This window comes from Ranitomeya imitator, chromosome 6, assembly GCF_032444005.1.
Source record: "Ranitomeya imitator isolate aRanImi1 chromosome 6, aRanImi1.pri, whole genome shotgun sequence".
NCBI lineage: Eukaryota > Metazoa > Chordata > Amphibia > Anura > Dendrobatidae > Ranitomeya > Ranitomeya imitator.
The window spans coordinates 538,316,823-538,337,338 of record NC_091287.1 but is presented as its reverse complement, the minus strand read 5'-3'; the positions used below and the strand labels follow the sequence as shown (position 1 = coordinate 538,337,338).

The 20,516-nt window shown below is 43.3% G+C and overlaps 1 protein-coding gene across 2 annotated transcripts in view; it reads left to right on the top strand.

Annotated features, from left to right (window-relative positions):
* The window catches only part of DNAAF11 (dynein axonemal assembly factor 11), a 54,872-nt gene that overhangs the window by 15,234 nt on the left and 19,122 nt on the right, over positions 1-20,516 (top strand). For both annotated transcript variants that reach the window (XM_069731935.1, XM_069731934.1), the window contains exons 4-9: positions 187-359; positions 3,422-3,645; positions 5,963-6,139; positions 12,807-12,884; positions 17,415-17,480; positions 17,894-17,963. In XM_069731935.1, coding sequence (XP_069588036.1) covers positions 187-359; positions 3,422-3,645; positions 5,963-6,139; positions 12,807-12,884; positions 17,415-17,480; positions 17,894-17,963 — 788 coding nt within the window. The remainder of the gene's footprint in view (positions 1-186; positions 360-3,421; positions 3,646-5,962; positions 6,140-12,806; positions 12,885-17,414; positions 17,481-17,893; positions 17,964-20,516) is intronic.

Here is a 20,516-nt window from a genome sequence, read left to right as displayed (position 1 = left end):
AGTGCTATGGACGCCGTAGTCCTACTACAGAGTAGTGGGGCTCATATGCCCACCAGAGGGTACTGTAGGGTAAGTTTGTAGCCCCCTCCTCAGCCATATGGACAGTACCACGTACAAGCCAGGTCATGTGTGTGATTTGTAGGGCGTATGTCCGCTATATGTAACCAGCGTCTTCCCGTCCTCCAGGGTGTGAGTCTCTACAGAAGCTTGACCTCACCGTGAATTTTGTGGGGGAAGTGTCCAGTATCCAAAGCCTCAAACCCAACATCCATCTCCGAGAGCTTTACATGGTGGGAAACCCCTGTGCTCAGTTTGAAGGCTACCGGAAGTACGTGGTGGCTACGCTCCCGCAGCTGAAGGTACCGTCCTAGTAAATGTGCACGTCGCGTGGTCTGATGGCGGGTCCACGGTCACTCCACTTCTGGATGGTGACAGCGTGTGATTATGGCCGGAAGTATGCGAATCACATACATACGATCACGTGAGCGCAACACCGGGGAATCGAGACAAGAGCGCGCGTCCAACACTGTCACCAGGCAGAAGTCTGGAGTCACATAGAGTGAGCCGGACAACCCCTTTAATGTCAGCTTATGTATGGCTGTGCGGGTGCTACAGGACGGCCACTGTCCAGTACTAACGAAGGGTCAAAGGAACGTAGAAAGGCAATCGGCAGTCACCCGCTAATGCCCCGAAATGACCAGTCCAGAAAGGAGCATTACTGCAGGACAGAAAACTACCGTATGTATGGAAATAGATTCTCATGAAAGATACTGAAAACACTGTTCACGTGACATAGAAAGCTGTTTATTACCACAGTGGGGTTATCATTGCAAAGCAAAAATGCACTGCCGAGATCATAGTATAGTAGTTATATTCTTGTACATAGGAGCAGTATTATAGTAGTTATATTCTTGTACATAGGAGCAGTATTATAGTAGTTATATTCTTGTACATAGGGGCAGTATTATAGTAGTTATATTCTTGTACATAGGAGTAATATTATAGTAGTTATATTCTTGTACATAGGGAGCAGTATTATAGTAGTTATATTCTTGTACATAGGAGCAATATTATAGTAGTTATATTCTTGTACATAGGGGCAGTATTATAGTAGTTATATTCTTGTACACAGGAGCAGTATTATAGTAGTTATATTCTTGAACATAGGGGCAGTATTATAGTAGTTATATTCTTGTACATAGGAGTAATATTATAGTAGTTATATTCTTGTACATAGGGAGCAGTATTATAGTAGTTATATTCTTGTACATAGGAGCAATATTATAGTAGTTATATTCTTGTACATAGGGGCAGTATTATAGTAGTTATATTCTTGTACACAGGAGCAGTATTATAGTAGTTATATTCTTGTACACAGGAGCAGTATTATAGTAGTTATATTCTTGTACACAGGAGCAGTATTATAGTAGTTATATTCTTGTATATAGGAGGAGTATTATAGTAGTTATATTCTTGTACAAAGGAGCAGTATTATAGTAGTTATATTCTTGTACATAGGAGCAGTATTATAGTAGTTATATTCTTGTACATAGGAGCAGTATTATAGTAGTTATATTCTTGTACATAGGGGCAGTATTATAGTAGTTATATTCTTGTACATAGGAGTAATATTATAGTAGTTATATTCTTGTACATAGGGAGCAGTATTATAGTAGTTATATTCTTGTACACAGGAGCAGTATTATAGTAGTTATATTCTTGTACATAGGGGCAGTATTATAGTAGTTATATTCTTGTACATAGGAGCAGTATTATAGTAGTTATATTCTTGTACACAGGAGCAGTATTATAGTAGTTATATTCTTGTACATAGGAGCAGTATATAGTAGTTATATTCTTGTACATAGGAGGAGTATTATAGTAGTTATATTCTTGTACACAGGAGCAGTATTATAGTAGTTATATTCTTGTACATAGGGGCAGTATTATAGTAGTTATATTCTTGTACATAGGAGCAGTATTACAGTAGTTATATTCAAGTACATGGGGCAGTATTATAGTAGTTATATTCTTGTACATAGGAGCAGTATTATAGTAGTTATATTCTTGTATATAGGGGGCAGTATTATAGTAGTTATATTCTTGTATATAGGGGGCAGTATTATAGTAGTTATATTCTTGTATATAGGGGGCAGTATTATAGTAGTTATATTCTTGTACATAGGGGCAGTATTATAGTAGTTATATTCTTGTATATAGGAGCAGTATTATAGTAGTTATATTCTTGTACATAGGGGCAGTATATAGTAGTTATATTCTTGTACATAGGAGCAGTATTATAGTAGTTATATTCTTGTATATAGGAGCAGTATTATAGTAGTTATATTCTTGTATATAGGAGCAGTATTATAGTAGTTATATTCTTGTATATAGGAGCAGTATTATAGTAGTTATATTCTTGTATATAGGGAGCAGTATTATAGTAGTTATATTCTTGTATATAGGAGCAGTATTATAGTAGTTATATTATTGTATATAGGAGCAGTATTATAGTAGTTATATTCTTGTACATAGGGGCAGTATTATAGTAGTTATATTCTTGTATATAGGGGGCAGTATTATAGTAGTTATATTCTTGTATATAGGAGCAGTATTATAGTAGTTATATTCTTGTATATAGGGGGCAGTATTATAGTAGTTATATTCTTGTATATAGGGGGCAGTATTATAGTAGTTATATTCTTGTATATAGGGGGCAGTATTATAGTAGTTATATTCTTGTATATAGGGGGCAGTATTATAGTAGTTATATTCTTGTACATAGGAGCAGTATTATAGTAGTTATATTCCTGTACATAGGGGCAGTATTATAGTAGTTATATTCCTGTACATAGGAGCAGTATTATAGTAGTTATATTCTTGTATATAGGGGCAGTATTATAGTAGTTATATTCTTGTACATAGGGGCAGTATTATAGTAGTTATATTCTTGTATATAGGGGGCAGTATTATAGTAGTTATATTCTTGTATATAGGGGGCAGTATTATAGTAGTTATATTCTTGTATATAGGGGGCAGTATTATTGTAGTTATATTCTTGTATATAGGGGGCAGTATTATTGTAGTTATATTCTTGTATATAGGGGGCAGTATTATTGTAGTTATATTCTTTTTCCTCTGATTGTTACATTGTAACAATCTCTGAGTACATATGTAGTGAGATGCTTCTTGCGGCCCTGTTTCCTGGATTTGCGCCTGTATATATGACCTGTATGTCACATGTCGGCAGTGTTTCCTGAGTCCTTATAGCCGTGGAGATCACAGTTCTCTATATCTCTGGTCTGGCGTCTTCTCGCCTCTTGTTAATGTTACATTGCAGATGTCATTTCTGTTCTGATTATATTTGTTTCTGTCCTTCCCCTTGTGGGAGCTGCGACTGTTACGTTGTTTTTCCTTGTAGTGGTTGGATGGGAAGGAGATCGAGCGCTCGGAGCGGATCCAGGCCCTGCAGGATTACCACCAAGTGCAGCAGCAAATTAAGGAACAAGAGGAGTGTTATCGGCTGAAGAGAGCGCGGGAGCGACAAGAGGCCCAGAGCAAATCCTGCTCGCAGCCGAGCGTCAGCAAGCACGGGAAGAAGCCTGGCTACGATGGCCGCTGGTACACTGACATCAACAACAGATTGTACGTGCGGCTGGTCGTGTCTGGGGGGGGGAGATGGTACCTTCCTAATGGCTGAGGCTTAAAGGGAAATGTATCCCACCAATAAAATGAAGATTAGTTAGAGGGTCTGGTTCATGTAGTGCCAGTTCTCTGCGACAAAATCACAAGATGCGGATGTATTACGATGGCAGCCATGGACCTCCTGAGACCCCATGGCTACCATGTTGGTACTCCTGTGAAGCCAAGTCGCTGGCTGGGCTTCACTGGCGGGTGAAACCGAGCTCCTCCCAATATTGTTAACCTGTCAAATGCTGCTGTGAAACTCTGACAGCGGCATTCACAGTGCGCCGGCATGTGGGGGCGCATCATTCTTAGCCTGTGACGTGATCACGGGTCGCCGGCAGTTTGCTATGACAGCAGGAGGTCTGCTGAAGACTTTGCAGAATAACCCCATATCTGCAGGTTAATAGCATTATTTCACATGATAGGTTCCTCTAAAGAACACCAGAGACATCCCTGTGTCACTCTCCGCCCTCAAACCCTGCCCAACCCAAATCCCTCACCCCATGATATCCGAGAAACCCCAGTCTTGTTTAGTCTAGTCCTGTGTCAGGTTTCCTATGTCCAATAGAGGAAAAATTTCATTCTTGTGACTTCCAGATCTGACTACGACGGGTTTGCTTGTTGTCTGTTACCGTGGGAACGCACTGGTATGCAGAGGAGCTGGAGCTACAAAACAGTAGGGCACATTTAATGGGAAAGTTGCTTCATTTTTTACTGTAGATTTGTCAGCGTGAAAAAAAAAAGTTAGGTTGTGAAGGTGACCGTGGCCTGAGCAGCGTATTTTACCGAAATAAGGACTCTGTCGACCCTCATGCACCAGGAAACCACGGAAAAGTTTGTTGAGCTGCAGCCGGCGACGTCCCAAATCTCTGCCGCATTTGTAATCTCCCGAGGCCCCGTCACCTTGTTATTCGGCTAATTGCTTCTTAGGACGAGGGACATTTTGCTTGGCTGCTTCTCCAGCTCTTGTGTCACTGGGGAAAGTGCAGAGAGATGGAAGCGTCTTCAGCCAGGCTCATTCGTCTTGGAGGTCGCCTGCTTGGCAAGAATTGTGAGAAGAATCACACGTCTGCCCATTATAAGCCTTCATCAACCAATATTAAAGGCTCAGAATGGAGTGAAACGCGTTCTGCTGCAAGATGCTGTGCAGTATTATCTTACATATGGCGGATTAAAGCAGAGCTCTGTTAGAGCGCAACACGAGAGCGCCAGGAGATCTCTGCATAGACCGTTATGGGGGGATCGTGTGGCTGACATGGGGGCTATCACCATTAGGAGAGCACGTGGCAGTCAGCGTGAAGGGCAGGGAGCTGGCACTAATGGGGAGAGTATGACAGGCACCGAGATGAGAACATGGAGGCTGGCGATACTGGCATTCGCCGAGGGCTAGGAGTGTTATGTGGGCTCTGATATTTGGGGTTATGTGAAGCACGCACTGTTATAGGGGCTGTATTGGGCTAGTACAGGTATGGGGGCTCTATGGGGCTAGTACTGGTATTGGGGCTATGTGGGGCTAGCACAGGTATGGGGGCTCTATGGAGCTAGCACTGGTATGGGGGCTCTATGGGGCTAGTACTGGTATGGGGGCTCTATGGGGCTAGTACTGGTATGGGGGCTCTATGGGGCTAGTACAGGTATGGGGGCTCTATGGGGCTAGTACAGGTATGGGGGCTCTATGGGGCTAGTACTGGTATGGGGGCTGTATTGGGCTAGTACAGGTATGGGGGCTCTATGGGGCTAGTACTGGTATGGGGGCTCTATGGGGCTAGTACAGGTATGGGGGCTCTATGGGGCTAGTACTGGTATGGGGGCTCTATGGGGCTAGTACAGGTATGGGGGCTATTTGGGGCTAGCATTATGGGCTAGTAGTGATATGAGGGATATGTCAGGCAGGCTCAGTTAGGGAGGCTTTGGGGGGCTAGCACAGTTATGGAGCTAGGGCTTTATTGGGGCTATGTGGGGTTAGACCTCTTTTATGGGGGCTCTGTGTGGTAAGCACAGTTATGGGGGCTCTGTGGAGTTTGGGTTCTTGTTATGAGGGCGCTGTGGGATTAGCAATTTTATGGGTCTACCACTAATATGGGGGCTCTATGCAGCATGCAGCTTTATGGGGGCTATGGGAAGCATGTAGTGGTCTCGTGGCTCTATACAGGGCAAGAGCTGTTATGGGGGCTCTGAGAGTAGGTACTGTTGTGGGGGATCTATGTGACAGACGCTCTTATCTGGACTCTATGGGACTAACATTACACTGTTAATTATTGACTTATTTTTTCAGACCTGAATGTACAGAAAACAAAGAAAATTGCCCTGACGTGAACTCCGAGGACATGAGAGAAGATGACGGTGAAGAGGACCAAGCGTTTTGGCAGCAGCCGTCACATTACACTCCAGAAAGTAGATTGGAAACTCACAGATACATGGAGGAAAAGCGGAAATCTAAAGAGATCAATGGGTAAGGAAGAAGCGGGCTTAGTATTGAGCCTGGAGACCTGGGGTCCACCAGGGGATACTTATCGTCAGTCTAGGTTTATTGTATCCTCAGCGCTGTGCAGCCAGACTGTATAGACAGCGACTGGAGCAATGGTCGCAGATGCCACTACCCCTGTTATTATGATCAGTGGGCTTCCCAACGGTCAGACCCTCAGCGATAATAAATTCATCACCTATTCACATTGGTTTTGTGACAACCCCTTTGATTTGTTCCATACTGGAAGTATGTTTGGGTCAAGGGTCTTCATCCTGCGGCTATCTTTTCCAAAGTTCAACATCCAAATGTCCATTGGAAGAGGTTGCATAGTCTCACTGCTCTTACAGTAAAGAATCCTTATCTATGTTGGTGTCAAAATCTAAACTTATATATATATATAATTTTTTTATTTTTTTTATTTTGCCATTCTTTTAGATGCATTACAACTGTACTTCTTGGATTAACCTCAAGCATGTTATCTAAGCATGTAAATATGATGGGGCCCTAGAGTTAAACTTAAAATAGATTCCCATTCCTTCATAAACAAGCAATGGTTAAGAAACACTGACACACATCATAAGAGAGATTCATCTGCATCAGCATTCTCCCAGCACAATAGATGCTGGAACTTTTGTTTCCCCTCACTTCCCTGAATGTATTTAGTTTACCATTGGCCAATCGTTTGCTTGTCATGAACTGACAGTCAGTTCTCTGTAATGCTTATATATAGTGTGAGAGACAAGACAAGAGAGTAGTAATGGAGAGATAAGGACCAGCTCCAAGATTCTGCAGAGAGACAAAGATCCTCCTCTCCACTCTGTAGAGTGACAAAGACGTTCCCACTTCTTGTAGAGAGGCAGACCGCCTCCACTTCCTATAGACCATCCCCACTTCCTGTAGAGAGGCAGACCACCTCCACTTCCTGTAAGGAGGCAGACCACGCCCACTTCCTGTAGAGCGACAGACCGTCCCCACTTCCTGTAGAGAAGCAGACCGCCCCCACTTCCACTAGAGAGGCAGACCGCCCCCGCTTCTTGTGGAGAGGCAGACCGCCCCCCACTTCCTGTGGAGAGGCAGACCACCCACCACTTCTTGTGGAGAGGCAGACCGCCCCCCACTTCATGTGAAGAGGCAGACCGCCCCCACTTCATGTGAAGAGGCAGACAGCCCCCCTTCCTGTGGACAGGCAGACCGCCCCCTACTTCCTCCTGTTGAGAGGTAGACAGCCCTCGCTTCCTGTTGAGAGGCAGACCAGATCGCCCCTCCCCCCCCCCCCCCGCTTCCTGTTGAGAGGCAGGCCACCTCTACTTCCTGTTGAGAGGCAGATCGCCCCCGCTTCCTGTTGAGAGGCAGACCGGACCACCCCTACTTTCTGTTGAGAGGCAGGCCACCTCCCACTTCCTGTTGAGAGGCAGACCGCCCCCACTTCCTGATGAGAGGCAGACCGGACCACCCCTACTTCCTGTTGAGAGGCAGGCCTACCCCCACTTCCTGATGAGAGGCAGACCGAACCACCCCCTCGCTTCCTGTGGAGAGGCAGACCGCCCCCACTTCCTGATGAGAGGCAGGCCGCCTCCCACTTCTTGTTGAGAGGCAGGCCGCCCCCACTTCCTGATGAGAGGCAGACCGGACCACCCCCTCGCCTCCTGTGGAGAAGCAGGCCGCCCCCACTTCCTGATGAGAGGCAGACCGGACCACCCCCTCGCTTCCTGTGGAGAGGCAGACCGCCCCCACTTCCTGATGAGAGGCAGGCCGCCTCCCACTTCTTGTTGAGAGGCAGGCCGCCCCCACTTCCTGATGAGAGGCAGACCGGACCACCCCCTCGCCTCCTGTGGAGAAGCAGGCCGCCCCCACTTCCTGATGAGAGGCAGACCGGACCACCCCCTCGCTTCCTGTGGAGAGGCAGGCCGCCCCCACTTCCTGATGAGAGGCAGACCGGACCACCCCCTCGCTTCCTGTGGAGAGGCAGACCGGACCACCCCCTCGCTTCCTGTGGAGAGGCAGACCACCCCTACTTCCTGTGGACAGGCACACTGCCCCCACTTCCTGTTGAGAGGCAGACCGGACCACCCCCTCGCTTCCTGTGGAAAGGCAGACCGGACCACCCCCTCGCTTCCTGTGGAGAGGCAGACCACCCCTACTTCCTGTGGACAGGCAGACTGCCCCCACTTCCTGTTGAGAGGCAGACTGGACCACCCCCTCGCTTCCTGTGGAGAGGCAGGCCGCCCCCCACTTCCTGATGAGAGGCAGGCCGGACCACCCCCTCGCCTCCTGTGGAGAGGCAGGCCGCCCCCACTTCCTGTGGAAAGGCAGGCCGGACCACCCCCTCGCTTCCTGTGGAGAGGCAGGCCGCCCCCACTTCCTGTGGAAAGGCAGGCCGGACCACCCCCTCGCTTCCTGTGGAGAGGCAGGCCGCCCCCACTTCCTGATGAGAGGCAGACCGGACCACCCCCTCGCTTCCTGTGGAGAAGCAGGCCGCCCCCACTTCCTGATGAGAGGCAGACCGGACCACCCCCTCGCTTCCTGTGGAGAGGCAGACCGCCCCCACTTCCTGATGAGAGGCAGGCCGCCTCCCACTTCTTGTTGAGAGGCAGGCCGCCCCCACTTCCTGATGAGAGGCAGACCGGACCACCCCCTCGCCTCCTGTGGAGAAGCAGGCCGCCCCCACTTCCTGATGAGAGGCAGACCGGACCACCCCCTCGCTTCCTGTGGAGAGGCAGGCCGCCCCCACTTCCTGATGAGAGGCAGACCGGACCACCCCCTCGCTTCCTGTGGAGAGGCAGACCGGACCACCCCCTCGCTTCCTGTGGAGAGGCAGACCACCCCTACTTCCTGTGGACAGGCAGACTGCCCCCACTTCCTGTTGAGAGGCAGACTGGACCACCCCCTCGCTTCCTGTGGAGAGGCAGGCCGCCCCCCACTTCCTGATGAGAGGCAGGCCGGACCACCCCCTCGCCTCCTGTGGAGAGGCAGGCCGCCCCCACTTCCTGTGGAAAGGCAGGCCGGACCACCCCCTCGCTTCCTGTGGAGAGGCAGGCCGCCCCCACTTCCTGATGAGAGGCAGACCGGACCACCCCCTCGCTTCCTGTGGAGAGGCAGACCGGACCACCCCCTCGCTTCCTGTGGAGAGGCAGACCACCCCTACTTCCTGTGGACAGGCACACTGCCCCCACTTCCTGTTGAGAGGCAGACCGGACCACCCCCTCGCTTCCTGTGGAAAGGCAGACCGGACCACCCCCTCGCTTCCTGTGGAGAGGCAGACCACCCCTACTTCCTGTGGACAGGCAGACTGCCCCCACTTCCTGTTGAGAGGCAGACTGGACCACCCCATCGCTTCCTGTGGAGAGGCAGGCCGCCCCCACTTCCTGTGGAAAGGCAGGCCGGACCACCCCCTCGCTTCCTGTGGAGAGGCAGGCCGCCCCCACTTCCTGATGAGAGGCAGACCGGACCACCCCCTCGCTTCCTATGGAGAGGCAGGCCGCCCCCACTTTCTCTGTCTTGGGTCTTTGCCGCTAGAGGTGGATTGCACCTGACAGCAGGCAGTGATCGCAGGTTGCAGGTAATGAGGCCTGTAGTGGCCGATGCATTGGAGATATCTTTCTGGTGATAAGTCTATTAGATTTGCAGCTTGCATGCTCAGCACATAATTTTTTCGGTGAGATCCGGCATTGTTGCTTTTGTTCTTTCTGCACACAGGGGCTCTGTAGTCGTTACGTGTCGGCTTTGTCCTTCGTCCTCAGAGATCAGCACTTTACATGAATGCAGACATTTCCCTGGTAATAGCCGGCGGTGCGGCAGGACTCGCTGTGATGTGTTACCAGTCATCGCTGCTCCGTCTTATGTTGCCAGCTTTGTAGTTTTTCAGATGCTGTCAGCTTTTTATCTCTTTTCTGCTTGCGGACATTTTCACACTGAGCTGTAGTTTCATTCTTTTCCATTCCTTTTATTATAAATACTCTTTGATTTATAGATGTCTCTTTTTAGGATGAGGGAATAGGAACGATGCATTGCTTTCTAGAGTTAGTACAGACCTATCACCTGTACGCTCTATCTAGACATAACTAAGCGACCTGTGAAATTACCCATCCACTACGATGGGATCCTAGCTGTTGATGCCATCATGTGTAATCGATGTAATTATGTATGGGGAGAAATTACCTTAAAGGAATGTTCCTAACTTGTGTCTTCAGGGGCGCATGGCCTCCCGACTTCCTGGTTCCTGAAGGTTGGTGCACTCCTGAAGATTGACAGTTCAGATCAGTAAGCATCCCACTTTTCACCAAGGCGTAGTGCAGCAGCTGTTGGCTGCCATGGAGTGGTGGGAATTGTAGATTCACAACAGCTTCAGTGCTGAAGGTTGCTGGTCCTTAGCCAAGAGCATCACACTGCCTCCACCAGCTTTCTCAGACCAGTCCGCCTTCTACAAGTGCTCCGTGTTCCATTTCTCATACTCACTTGCCCATTGTAGGTTCTTTAGAATAAACACTCTTGTAATAACAGGCTGCAATACTCTGCTTGTCCTGACACCTTTCCAATAAAGCTGCGATGCTCTGCATGCCCCGACCCCTTTTTATCATAGCTGTGATGCTCTGCTTGTCCTGACACCTTTTTATCATAGCTGCCACACTCTGCGTGTTCTTACACCGTTCTATCATAGCTGCGATGCTCTGTGTTCTGACCCCTGTTTATCATAGCTGCGATGCTCTGTGTCTACTGACACCTATCTTTAATTTCATAGGTGTGATTCTCGGTCTCCTGACACCTATCTTTCATAGCTGTGATGCTCTGTGTGTGCTGACACCTTTCTATCATAGCTGCCACACTCTGCATGTCCTGACCCCTTTTGTTTTTATCATAGCTGCGATGCTCTGCGTGTCCTAATACCTTTCTATCATAGCTGCGATGCTCTGCGTCTCCTGACACCTATCTTTCATAGCTGCGATGCTCAGCCTCTCCTGACTCCTTTCTATCATAGCTGCAATGCTCTGTGCGTCCTGACACCTATCTTTCATAGCTGCGATGCTTTGTGTGTCCTGACCAGCTACGACGCTCTGCGTGTGCCGACACCTTTTTATCATAGCTGTGATGCTCTGCCTCTCATGACACCTATCTTTCATAGCTGTGATACTCTGCATCTCCTGACACCTATCTTTTATGGTTGTGATGCTCTGTATGTGCTGACACCTTTCTATAATAGTTGCGATGCTCTGCTTCTTCTGACCCCTTTCTATCATAGCTGCAATGCTCTACGTCTCCTGACACCTTTCTATCATAGCTGTGATGCTCTGCCTCTCATGACACCTATCTTTCATAGGTGTGATGCTCTGTGTCTCCTAACACCTATCTTTCATACGGTAGGTGTGATTCTCTGTGCTGACACCTTTCTATCATACCTGCGATGCTCTGTGTGTCCTGACATTTTTCTATCATAGCTGTAATGCTCTGCGTGTGCTGACCCCTTTTTATCATAGCTGTGATGGAATGCATGTCCTAGCACCTTTCTATCATACTTGCGATGCTCTGTGTCTCCTGACCCCTTTCTATCATAGCTGTGATGCTCTGTATTTGCTGACATCTTTCTATCATACCTGCGATGCTCTGCCTCTCCTGACACCTATCTTTCATAGATGTGATGCTCTGTATGTGCTGACACCTTTCTATCATAGCTGCGATGCTCTGCTTCTCCTGACACCTTTCTATCATCGCTGCGTTGTTCTGCTTCTCCTGACACCTTTCTATCATAGCTGTGATGCTCTGTGTCTCCTGACACTTATCATTCATAACTGAGATGCTGTGGGTGTGCTGACTTCTTTTTAGCAAAGCTGTGATGCTCTGCTTGTCTTGACCCCTTTCTATCATAGCTGTGATGCTTGGCTTGTGCTGACCCCTTTCTATCATAGCTGTGATGCTCTGCTTGTCTTGACCCCTTTCTATCATAGCTGTGATGCTTGGCTTGTGCTGACCCCTTTCTATCATGGCTGCGATGCTTGGCGTGTGCTTTCACCTTTCTATTATAGCTGCGATTCTTTGCGTGTCCTGACACCTTTGTATCATAGCTGCGACGCTCTGTGTGTTCTGACCCCTTTCTATCATAGCTGCGATGCTCTGCGTCTCCTGACCCCTTTCTATCATAGCTGCAATTCTCTACGTCTCCTGACACCTGTCTTTCATAACTGTGATGTTTTGCATCTCCTGGCACCTTTTTATCATAGCTGCAGTATTCTTCATCTCCTGACACCGTTCTATCATAGCTGTGATGCTCTGCGTCGCCGGACACCTATCTTTAATAGCTGAGATGCTCTGTGTGTGCTGACTCCTTTCTTTCATAGCTGCGATGCTTGGCCTCTCCTGACTCCTTTCTATCATAGCTGCAATGCTCTGTGCATCCTGACACCTATGATAGCTGCGATGCTCTGTGCATCCTGACACCTATGATAGCTGCGATGCTCTGTGCATCCTGACACCTATGATAGCTGCGATGCTCTGTGCATCCTGACACCTATGATAGCTGCGATGCTCTCTATGTCCTGACACCTTTCTATGCTCTGTGTGTTCTGCAATGGATGCAGCAGTGATGAATGTGCGCCTATGCTCTCAGTAATATGGAATCCCAGACAGAGAATGATTGTTTCTTTCTCATTTTTTACTTCAGTGAAGACAAAAAGAAAGTAAAACCTCCGAGGACGCTGATCACAGAGGATGGACGCGCTCTGAATGTTAACGAACCCAAGTAAGTGACTAACCAAACACACCGTGAATGAAGTTTGTGAGCAGCTTTTTTATAACCGCCTGTTGTGCTCAGAGTCAGATCTACAATCCTCCATACAAAAACACATTTGACAGATCTGTAAAACTGCGCGGCGGCTCGTGCCTCCCCGAGATTCCCCGTTAATTATAGCCATGTCCTGGAACCAGGCAACCGGGGAATTATCATTCATTGTAAGCACTCATGTGAGAAATGAAAGTCTCTGCCGCTTCATATGAAGTTACTTTTCCATGCAAACAGGAAAGAACATTTGGCAAGTAAGTTTATATACTGCAATACACCACGGATACAGTACGTAGAGCGCTAATTAATAGACATTATTTATAGTTAGCGCACTTACAATACTTGTCACTTATCACATAACCCATAGTAAATGATTATTACTGTGCTACCAAGTTAGGTTAATCGTGCACATCAGAGACAGTAGTACAGTAGTTATATTGTTTACATAGGAGGAGAGTATTATAGTAGTTATATTCTTGTACATAGGAGCAGTATTATAGTAGTTATATTCTTGTACATAGGAGCAGTATTATAGTAGTTATATTCTTGTACATAGGAGCAGTATTATAGTAGTTATATTCTTGTACATAGGAGCAGTATTATAGTAGTTATATTCTTGTACATAGGAGCAGTATTATAGTAGTTATATTCTTGTACATAGGAGCAGTATTATAGTAGTTATATTCTTGTACATAGGAGCAGTATTATAGTAGTTATATTCTTGTACATAGGAGCAATATTATAGTAGTTATATTCTTGTACATAGGGGGCAGTATTATAGTAGTTATATTCTTGTACATAGGGGTAGTATTATAGTAGTTATATTCTTGTACATAGGAGCAATATTATAGTAGTTATATTCTTGTACATAGGAGGCAGTATTATAGCAGTTATATTCTTGTACATAGGGGCAGTATTATAGTAGTTATATTCTTGTACATAGGGGTAGTATTATAGTAGTTATATTCTTGTACATAGGGGGCAGTATTATAGTAGTTATATTCTTGTACAGAGGAGCAGTATTATAGTAGTTATATTCTTGTACATAGGGGCAGTATTATAGTAGTTATATTCTTGTACATAGGAGCAATATTATAGTAGTTATATTCTTGTACATAGGAGCAATATTATAGCAGTTATATTCTTGTACATAGGAGCAGTATTATAGTAGTTATATTCTTGTACATAGGAGCAATATTATAGTAGTTATATTCTTGTACATAGGAGCAATATTATAGTAGTTATATTCTTGTATATAGGAGCAATATTATAGTAGTTATATTCTTGTACATAGGAGCAGTATTACAGTAGTTATATTCTTGTACATAGGAGGCAGTATTATAGCAGTTATATTCTTGTACATAGGAGCAATATTATAGTAGTTATATTCTTGTATATAGGAGCAATATTATAGTAGTTATATTCTTGTACATAGGAGCAGTATTACAGTAGTTATATTCTTGTACATAGGGGCAGTATTATAGTAGTTATATTCTTGTACATAGGAGCAATATTAAAGTAGTTATATTCTTGTACATAGGAGCAGTATTACAGTATTTATATTCTTGTACATAGGGGCAGTATTATAGTAGTTATATTCTTGTACATAGCGGCAGTATTATAGTAATTATATTCTTGTACATAGGAGCAGTATTATAGTAGTTATATTGTTGTATATAGGGGGCAGTATTATAGTAGTTATATTCTTGTACATAGGGGCAGTATTATAGTAGTTATATTCTTGTACATAGGAGCAGTATTATAGTAGTTATATTCTTGTACATAGGGGCAGTATTCTACTAGTTATATTGTTGTATATAGGGGCAGTATTATAGTAGCTATATTCTTGTACATAGGAGCAGTATTATAGTAGTTATATTCTTGTATATAGGGGGCAGTATTATAGTAGTTATATTCTTGTACATAGGGGCAGTATTATAGTAGTTATATTCTTGTATATAGGAGCAGTATTATAGTAGTTATATTCTTGTATATAGGAGCAGTATTATAGTAGTTATATTCTTGTACATAGGGGCAGTATTATAGTAGTTATATTCATATACATAGCGAAAGTATTATAGTAGTTATATTCTTGTACATAGGAGCAGTATTATCGTAGTTATATTGTTTTATACAGGGGGCAGTATTATAGTAGCTATATTCTTGTACATAGCGACAGTATTATAGTAGTTATATTCTTGTACATAGGAGCAGTATTATAGTAGTTATATTGTTTTATACAGGGGGCAGTATTATAGTAGCTATATTGTACATAGGAGCAGTATTATAGTAGTTATATTCTTGTTTATAGGGGGCAGTATTATAGCGTTGTATTCTTGTACTTATGAGCAGTATTACAGTAGTTATATTCTTGTATATAGGGGCAGTATTATAGTAGCTATATTCTTGTACATAGGAGCAGTATTATAGTAGTTATATTCTTGTATATAGGGGGCAGTATTATAGTAGTTATATTCTTGTACATAGGAGCAGTATTATAGTAGGTATATTCTTGTATATAGGGGCAGTATTGTAGTAGTTATATTCTTGTACATAGGAACAGTATTATAGTAGCTATATTCTTGTACATAGGGGCAGTATTATAGTAGTTATATTGTTGATTATAGGGGGCAGTATTATAGTAGTTATATTCTTGTACATAGGGGCAGTATTATAGTAGTTATATTCTTGTCCATAGGGGCAGTATTATAATAGTTATATTCTTGTACATAGCGGCAGTATTATAGTAGTTATATTCTTGTACATAGGAGCAGTATTATAGTAGTTATATTCTTGTCCATAGGGGCAGTATTATAATAGTTTTATTCTTGTACATAGCGGCAGTATTATAGTAGTTATATTGTTGTACATAGGAGCAGTATTATAGTAGTTATATTCTTGTACATAGGGGCAGTATTATAGTAGTTATATTCTTGTCCATAGGGGCAGTATTATGGTAGTTATATTCTTGTACATAGGGGCAGTATTATAATAGTTATATTCTTGTACATAGGGGCAGTATTATAGTAGTTATATTCTTGTACATAGGAGCAGTATTATAGTAGTTATATTCTTGTACATAGGGGCAGTATTATAGTAGTTATAGTCTTGTACATAGGAGCAGTATTATAGTAGTTATATTCTTGTACATAGGAGCAGTATTAGTGTAGTTATATTCTTGTATATAGGGGCAGTATTATAGTAGTTATATTGTTGTATATAGGGGGCAGTATTATAGTAGTTATATTGTTGTATATAGGGGGCAGTATTATAGTAGCTATATTCTTGTATATAGGGGGCAGTATTATAGTAGTTATATTCTTGTATATAGGGGGCAGTATTATAGTAGTTATATTCTTGTATATAGGGGCAGTATTATAGTAGTTATATTCTTGTACATTGGAGCAGTATTATAGTAGTTATATTCTTGTACATAGGGGCAGTATTATAGTAGTTATATTCTTGTCCATAAGGACAGTATTATAGTAGTTATACTCTTGTACATAGGAGCAGTATTATAGTAGTTATATTGTTGTATATAGGGGCAGTATTATAGTTATATTCTTGTACATAGGAGCAGTATTATAGTAGTTATGTTCTTGTACATAGGGGCAGTATTATAGTAGTTTTATTCTTGTACATAGGAGCAGTATTATAGTAGTTATATTCTTGTACATAGGGGCAGTATTATAGTAGTTATATTCTTGTACATAGGAGCAGTGTTATAGTAGTTATATTCTTGTATATAGGGGCAGTATTATAGTAGTTATATTCTTGTACATAGGAGCAGTATTATAGTAGGTATATTCTTGTATATAGGGGGCAGTATTATAGTAGTTATATTCTTGTACATAGGAACAGTATTATAGTAGCTATATTCTTGTACATAGGGAGCAGTATTATATTAGTTATATTCTTGTACATAAGAGCAGTATTATAGTAGTTATATTCTTGTATATAGGGGCAGTATTATAGTAGTTATATTCTTGTACATAGGGGCAGTATTATAGTAGTTATATTCTTGTACATAGGAGCAGTATTATAGTTATTATATTCTTGTACATAGGAGCAGTATTATAGTAGTTATATTCTTGTACATAGGGAGCAGTATTATATTAGTTATATTCTTGTACATAGGAGCAGTATTATAGTAGTTATATTCTTGTATATAGGGGCAGTATTATAGTAGTTATATTCTTGTACATAGGGGCAGTATTATAGTAGTTATATTCTTGTACATAGGAGCAGTATTATAGTAGTTATATTCTTGTATATAGGGGCAGTATTATAGTAATTATATTCTGGTACATAGGGGCAGTATTATAGTAGTTATATTCCTGTATGCAGCTGCAGTATTTGGATAGTTCTTTATATTCATTTTGCTTCTATTTATACTATTTCTTTTGTTACAGTGTATTTAGCTGTAGATGTAATTAGTGTGAGATGATTGTGCTTCCTCCTTTTATTAATTATTGGCGCACTCATATTAAGGTTGGATTTCTCCTTGGTTGACGATGAGGAGAACAATCAGTACATTTTGGATCTCGGCATCTACAGGTATGACTTGCTGTGTTTTTTTTTTCCATAGCTCTTGTGTATATGTTCAGGACACCATATACTTTTTACAGATTTTGAGGTGCAAGCTCAGTGCTATTATTCTGCACGAAGAACCGTCTGTAGGGTCAGACATCTTCTGTAGGCGGATGTACACGGGGAGATATGCTCCCCTACAAGCATATATACTTATACCGCATATGTAATATTGGGTTACAGTATCCAGGTACTTGTGGAGACTGATGTTTTATACAGAAAGCATCAGAAATAAACTTCTAGTGATACGTGGATATAACGCGGGCGATGCCGCAGAATACGCTCTACCTTTCTGTGCGGGAGATAGCAGTTTGACGGTATTTTGTATGGATTTTATGGTATTATGTTCACAATAGAATAATATTTCTGCTTTCTTACAGACACCTGGACACCTCTCTTGTTAATGTCGACGTTCAGCCCGGCTATGTAAGAGTTCTAGTGAAAAAGAAGGTAAGAGAACACCGCAAAAATTAAAAAGACACAAGAGTCGCCTCCTCTGAGGATGAAGTCGGGCATGTGTACCTCCCCGTAGAATAATATTTCGAGACACTGAACTTTTTCAAATCAAATATGTATATTTTTTTATTTTTAACAGGGGAAAAAGGTTATTTATTTATTTTTTATTTACACATTTATTTATTTTAAATTTTTATTGATTTTATTTTTCGTTATTTTTAGTTCCCTTTTGGTCTTGAACCTGCGGTCATCTGTTCGCTCATACTAGTGTTGCAGTATATAGTGTAAATCTCATTCTCTGTGAAGCTCACACTATGGCTGAGCTTTATAGGAGTACCAAGATGGCAGTGATGGGGGGCCTCCTGCAGCCATGGTAACCCTTCGGTACCCCGCGATCCCATCACGTGTGGCTGATAGGAGCCAATGTGCACAAGCGTTCTGCTGATGGAAATTCACAAATCTTTAAATGGTTAACAGCAGCGAGATATTAACACTTTTTTTTTGTTTTCAGCTCGTTGCCTAGGAGACCGACCACTGTTGCTGTCTAGCTTGAAAGCCCTGTGCTGGAGGTGGCCGGGTTTAGGAGTTTACAACGCACTCCTCTGATCCTGGCTAGCTTCAAAACAATGGAAAAAGCTTGTAAAGGCTGCTTATGTTTTGCTTTCTAGAAACGGTGGTCGATCTCCAAGGCAACCAGCTTTAAACAAAACAAACCTGTTAATATCTTAAGAACGGCTGAAAATTTTAATGAGCAGTAAATTGCAAAATTTCTTTTGTGTACAAGATCTATCTGACAATACCCATATATGAAGGTGGGAACGACTTTAATCAACTATTGGCATCTTGTTCTGAAGACTATTGGCATCTTGTTCTCGTCGACCTCGTTATCAATCACAAGAATGGCTGACCACGTCATGTACGGACGCTCAACAAAGCAGCGCCTCGTTCTACCTTTGAGGGGGGTCCATTGGGTCATAATTGGGGGTTGTCTTTATGAGCCTCAGCTGCACCCGGGAAGAGGAGCCAATTTAATGTTGGTTTTATGCTATTTTGGAGAATATTATTACATTGTGAGATCTGTGATAACGCAGCTTTTTAGGGTGGTTTCACATTTGCGTTTTTTTGTGTGTTTTTGCAGTAAAAAACGCATGTGTTTTTTTCCTTCTATATTTAACATTAAAAATGCATGGGTTTTTTTGTATGCGTTTTGACGCGTTTTTGCAACGCATGCGTTTTTTTTCTGCATGCGTTGTGTTGCAGAAATGCAACATGTAGTATTTATTTTTCCGGCAAAAAAATGCATTGCTGTCTATGTAAACGCATGCGTTTTTAACCACATGCAAACGCATGCGTTTTAAAAAAATAAAATAAAAATACACTTATAAACCACCCCACACCATAAAATTGATAAAGGGATCCTACCCCTAACCCTACCCCTACCCCTAATCCCTTTAAGGCTAGGGTTAGGATCCCTTTAGGGGTAGGGTTAGGGTTAGGATCCCTTTAGGGTTAGGGTTAGGATCCCTTTAGGGTTAGGGTTAGGATCCCTAACCCTAACCCTAGCTCTTTCTGTTTATAGTGGGTTTTTTACTTTATTTTGATGATTGGCAGCTGTCACAGATTTATCTGCATGCGTTTAAAAAACGCAAACGCATGAAAAAACGCATGTAAACGCGTCAAAACGCCGCGTTTTTTTCACCACATGCAGTTTTTTTTTTTAAACGCATGCGTTTTGAAACGCAAGTGTGAAACCAGCCTTAGAGCATCGTTTGCGCGTAGAATCCGGATTGTAGACCGATTTCTTCTGGGATCATCTTTCTAACCGGAGGGAATAAAGGAAATGTATATTCTTAGATAAATCTCTGCTTCGGGCGCTCACCTGGGACCTCAGGAGCAGGAATATTTGGGATCTGCCACTTCCCGCTGCTCATTTACTCGATCATTCTCTGCACACACAGGAATATCGGCCATTACATCAGCTCGATGACAGACTGGACGTTCACTAAGGTCAAACTGGGACATTTCCCAAAACTGTAAACTACAGGGGGCAGAAAGGCATGCCCTGAAATACTCTGTGCTGCTGGGGACCCTGTTGTCTATGACCTTCATCTTGTCTCGGTCACATCCAGTCCTGACCTCACTAACATCTTCACATAAGTGCTCTCCTAAAAATACTCTCATCCCTGATCCCACTCATCACAGTTCTGTCCCTGCTCAGTGCCTCGCCAATCTCTTTTATTTGCTGTGATAATGACGTTCTGACATATGGACATGTGACCGCTGCAGTCAATCACTGATTACCACTGCAACCAGTCATTGGGACATCTTTGCTGCAGCAGGCAGTGGAGCCTGTCAGGGGACCAGGCAGTATCAAAACGTGATCTACTAGGGATCCGTTTGGGTAGTTTTTGTAGTTTTTTTTTTTTTTTTTAAAAACAAACAAGAGCTATAAGCGGCACTTCCACATTAAATATTAAACCTACAAATACACAGGAAGCATATGCCAAATAATTTAGGTAAATACAAAAAAATCTTTATTAAATACTG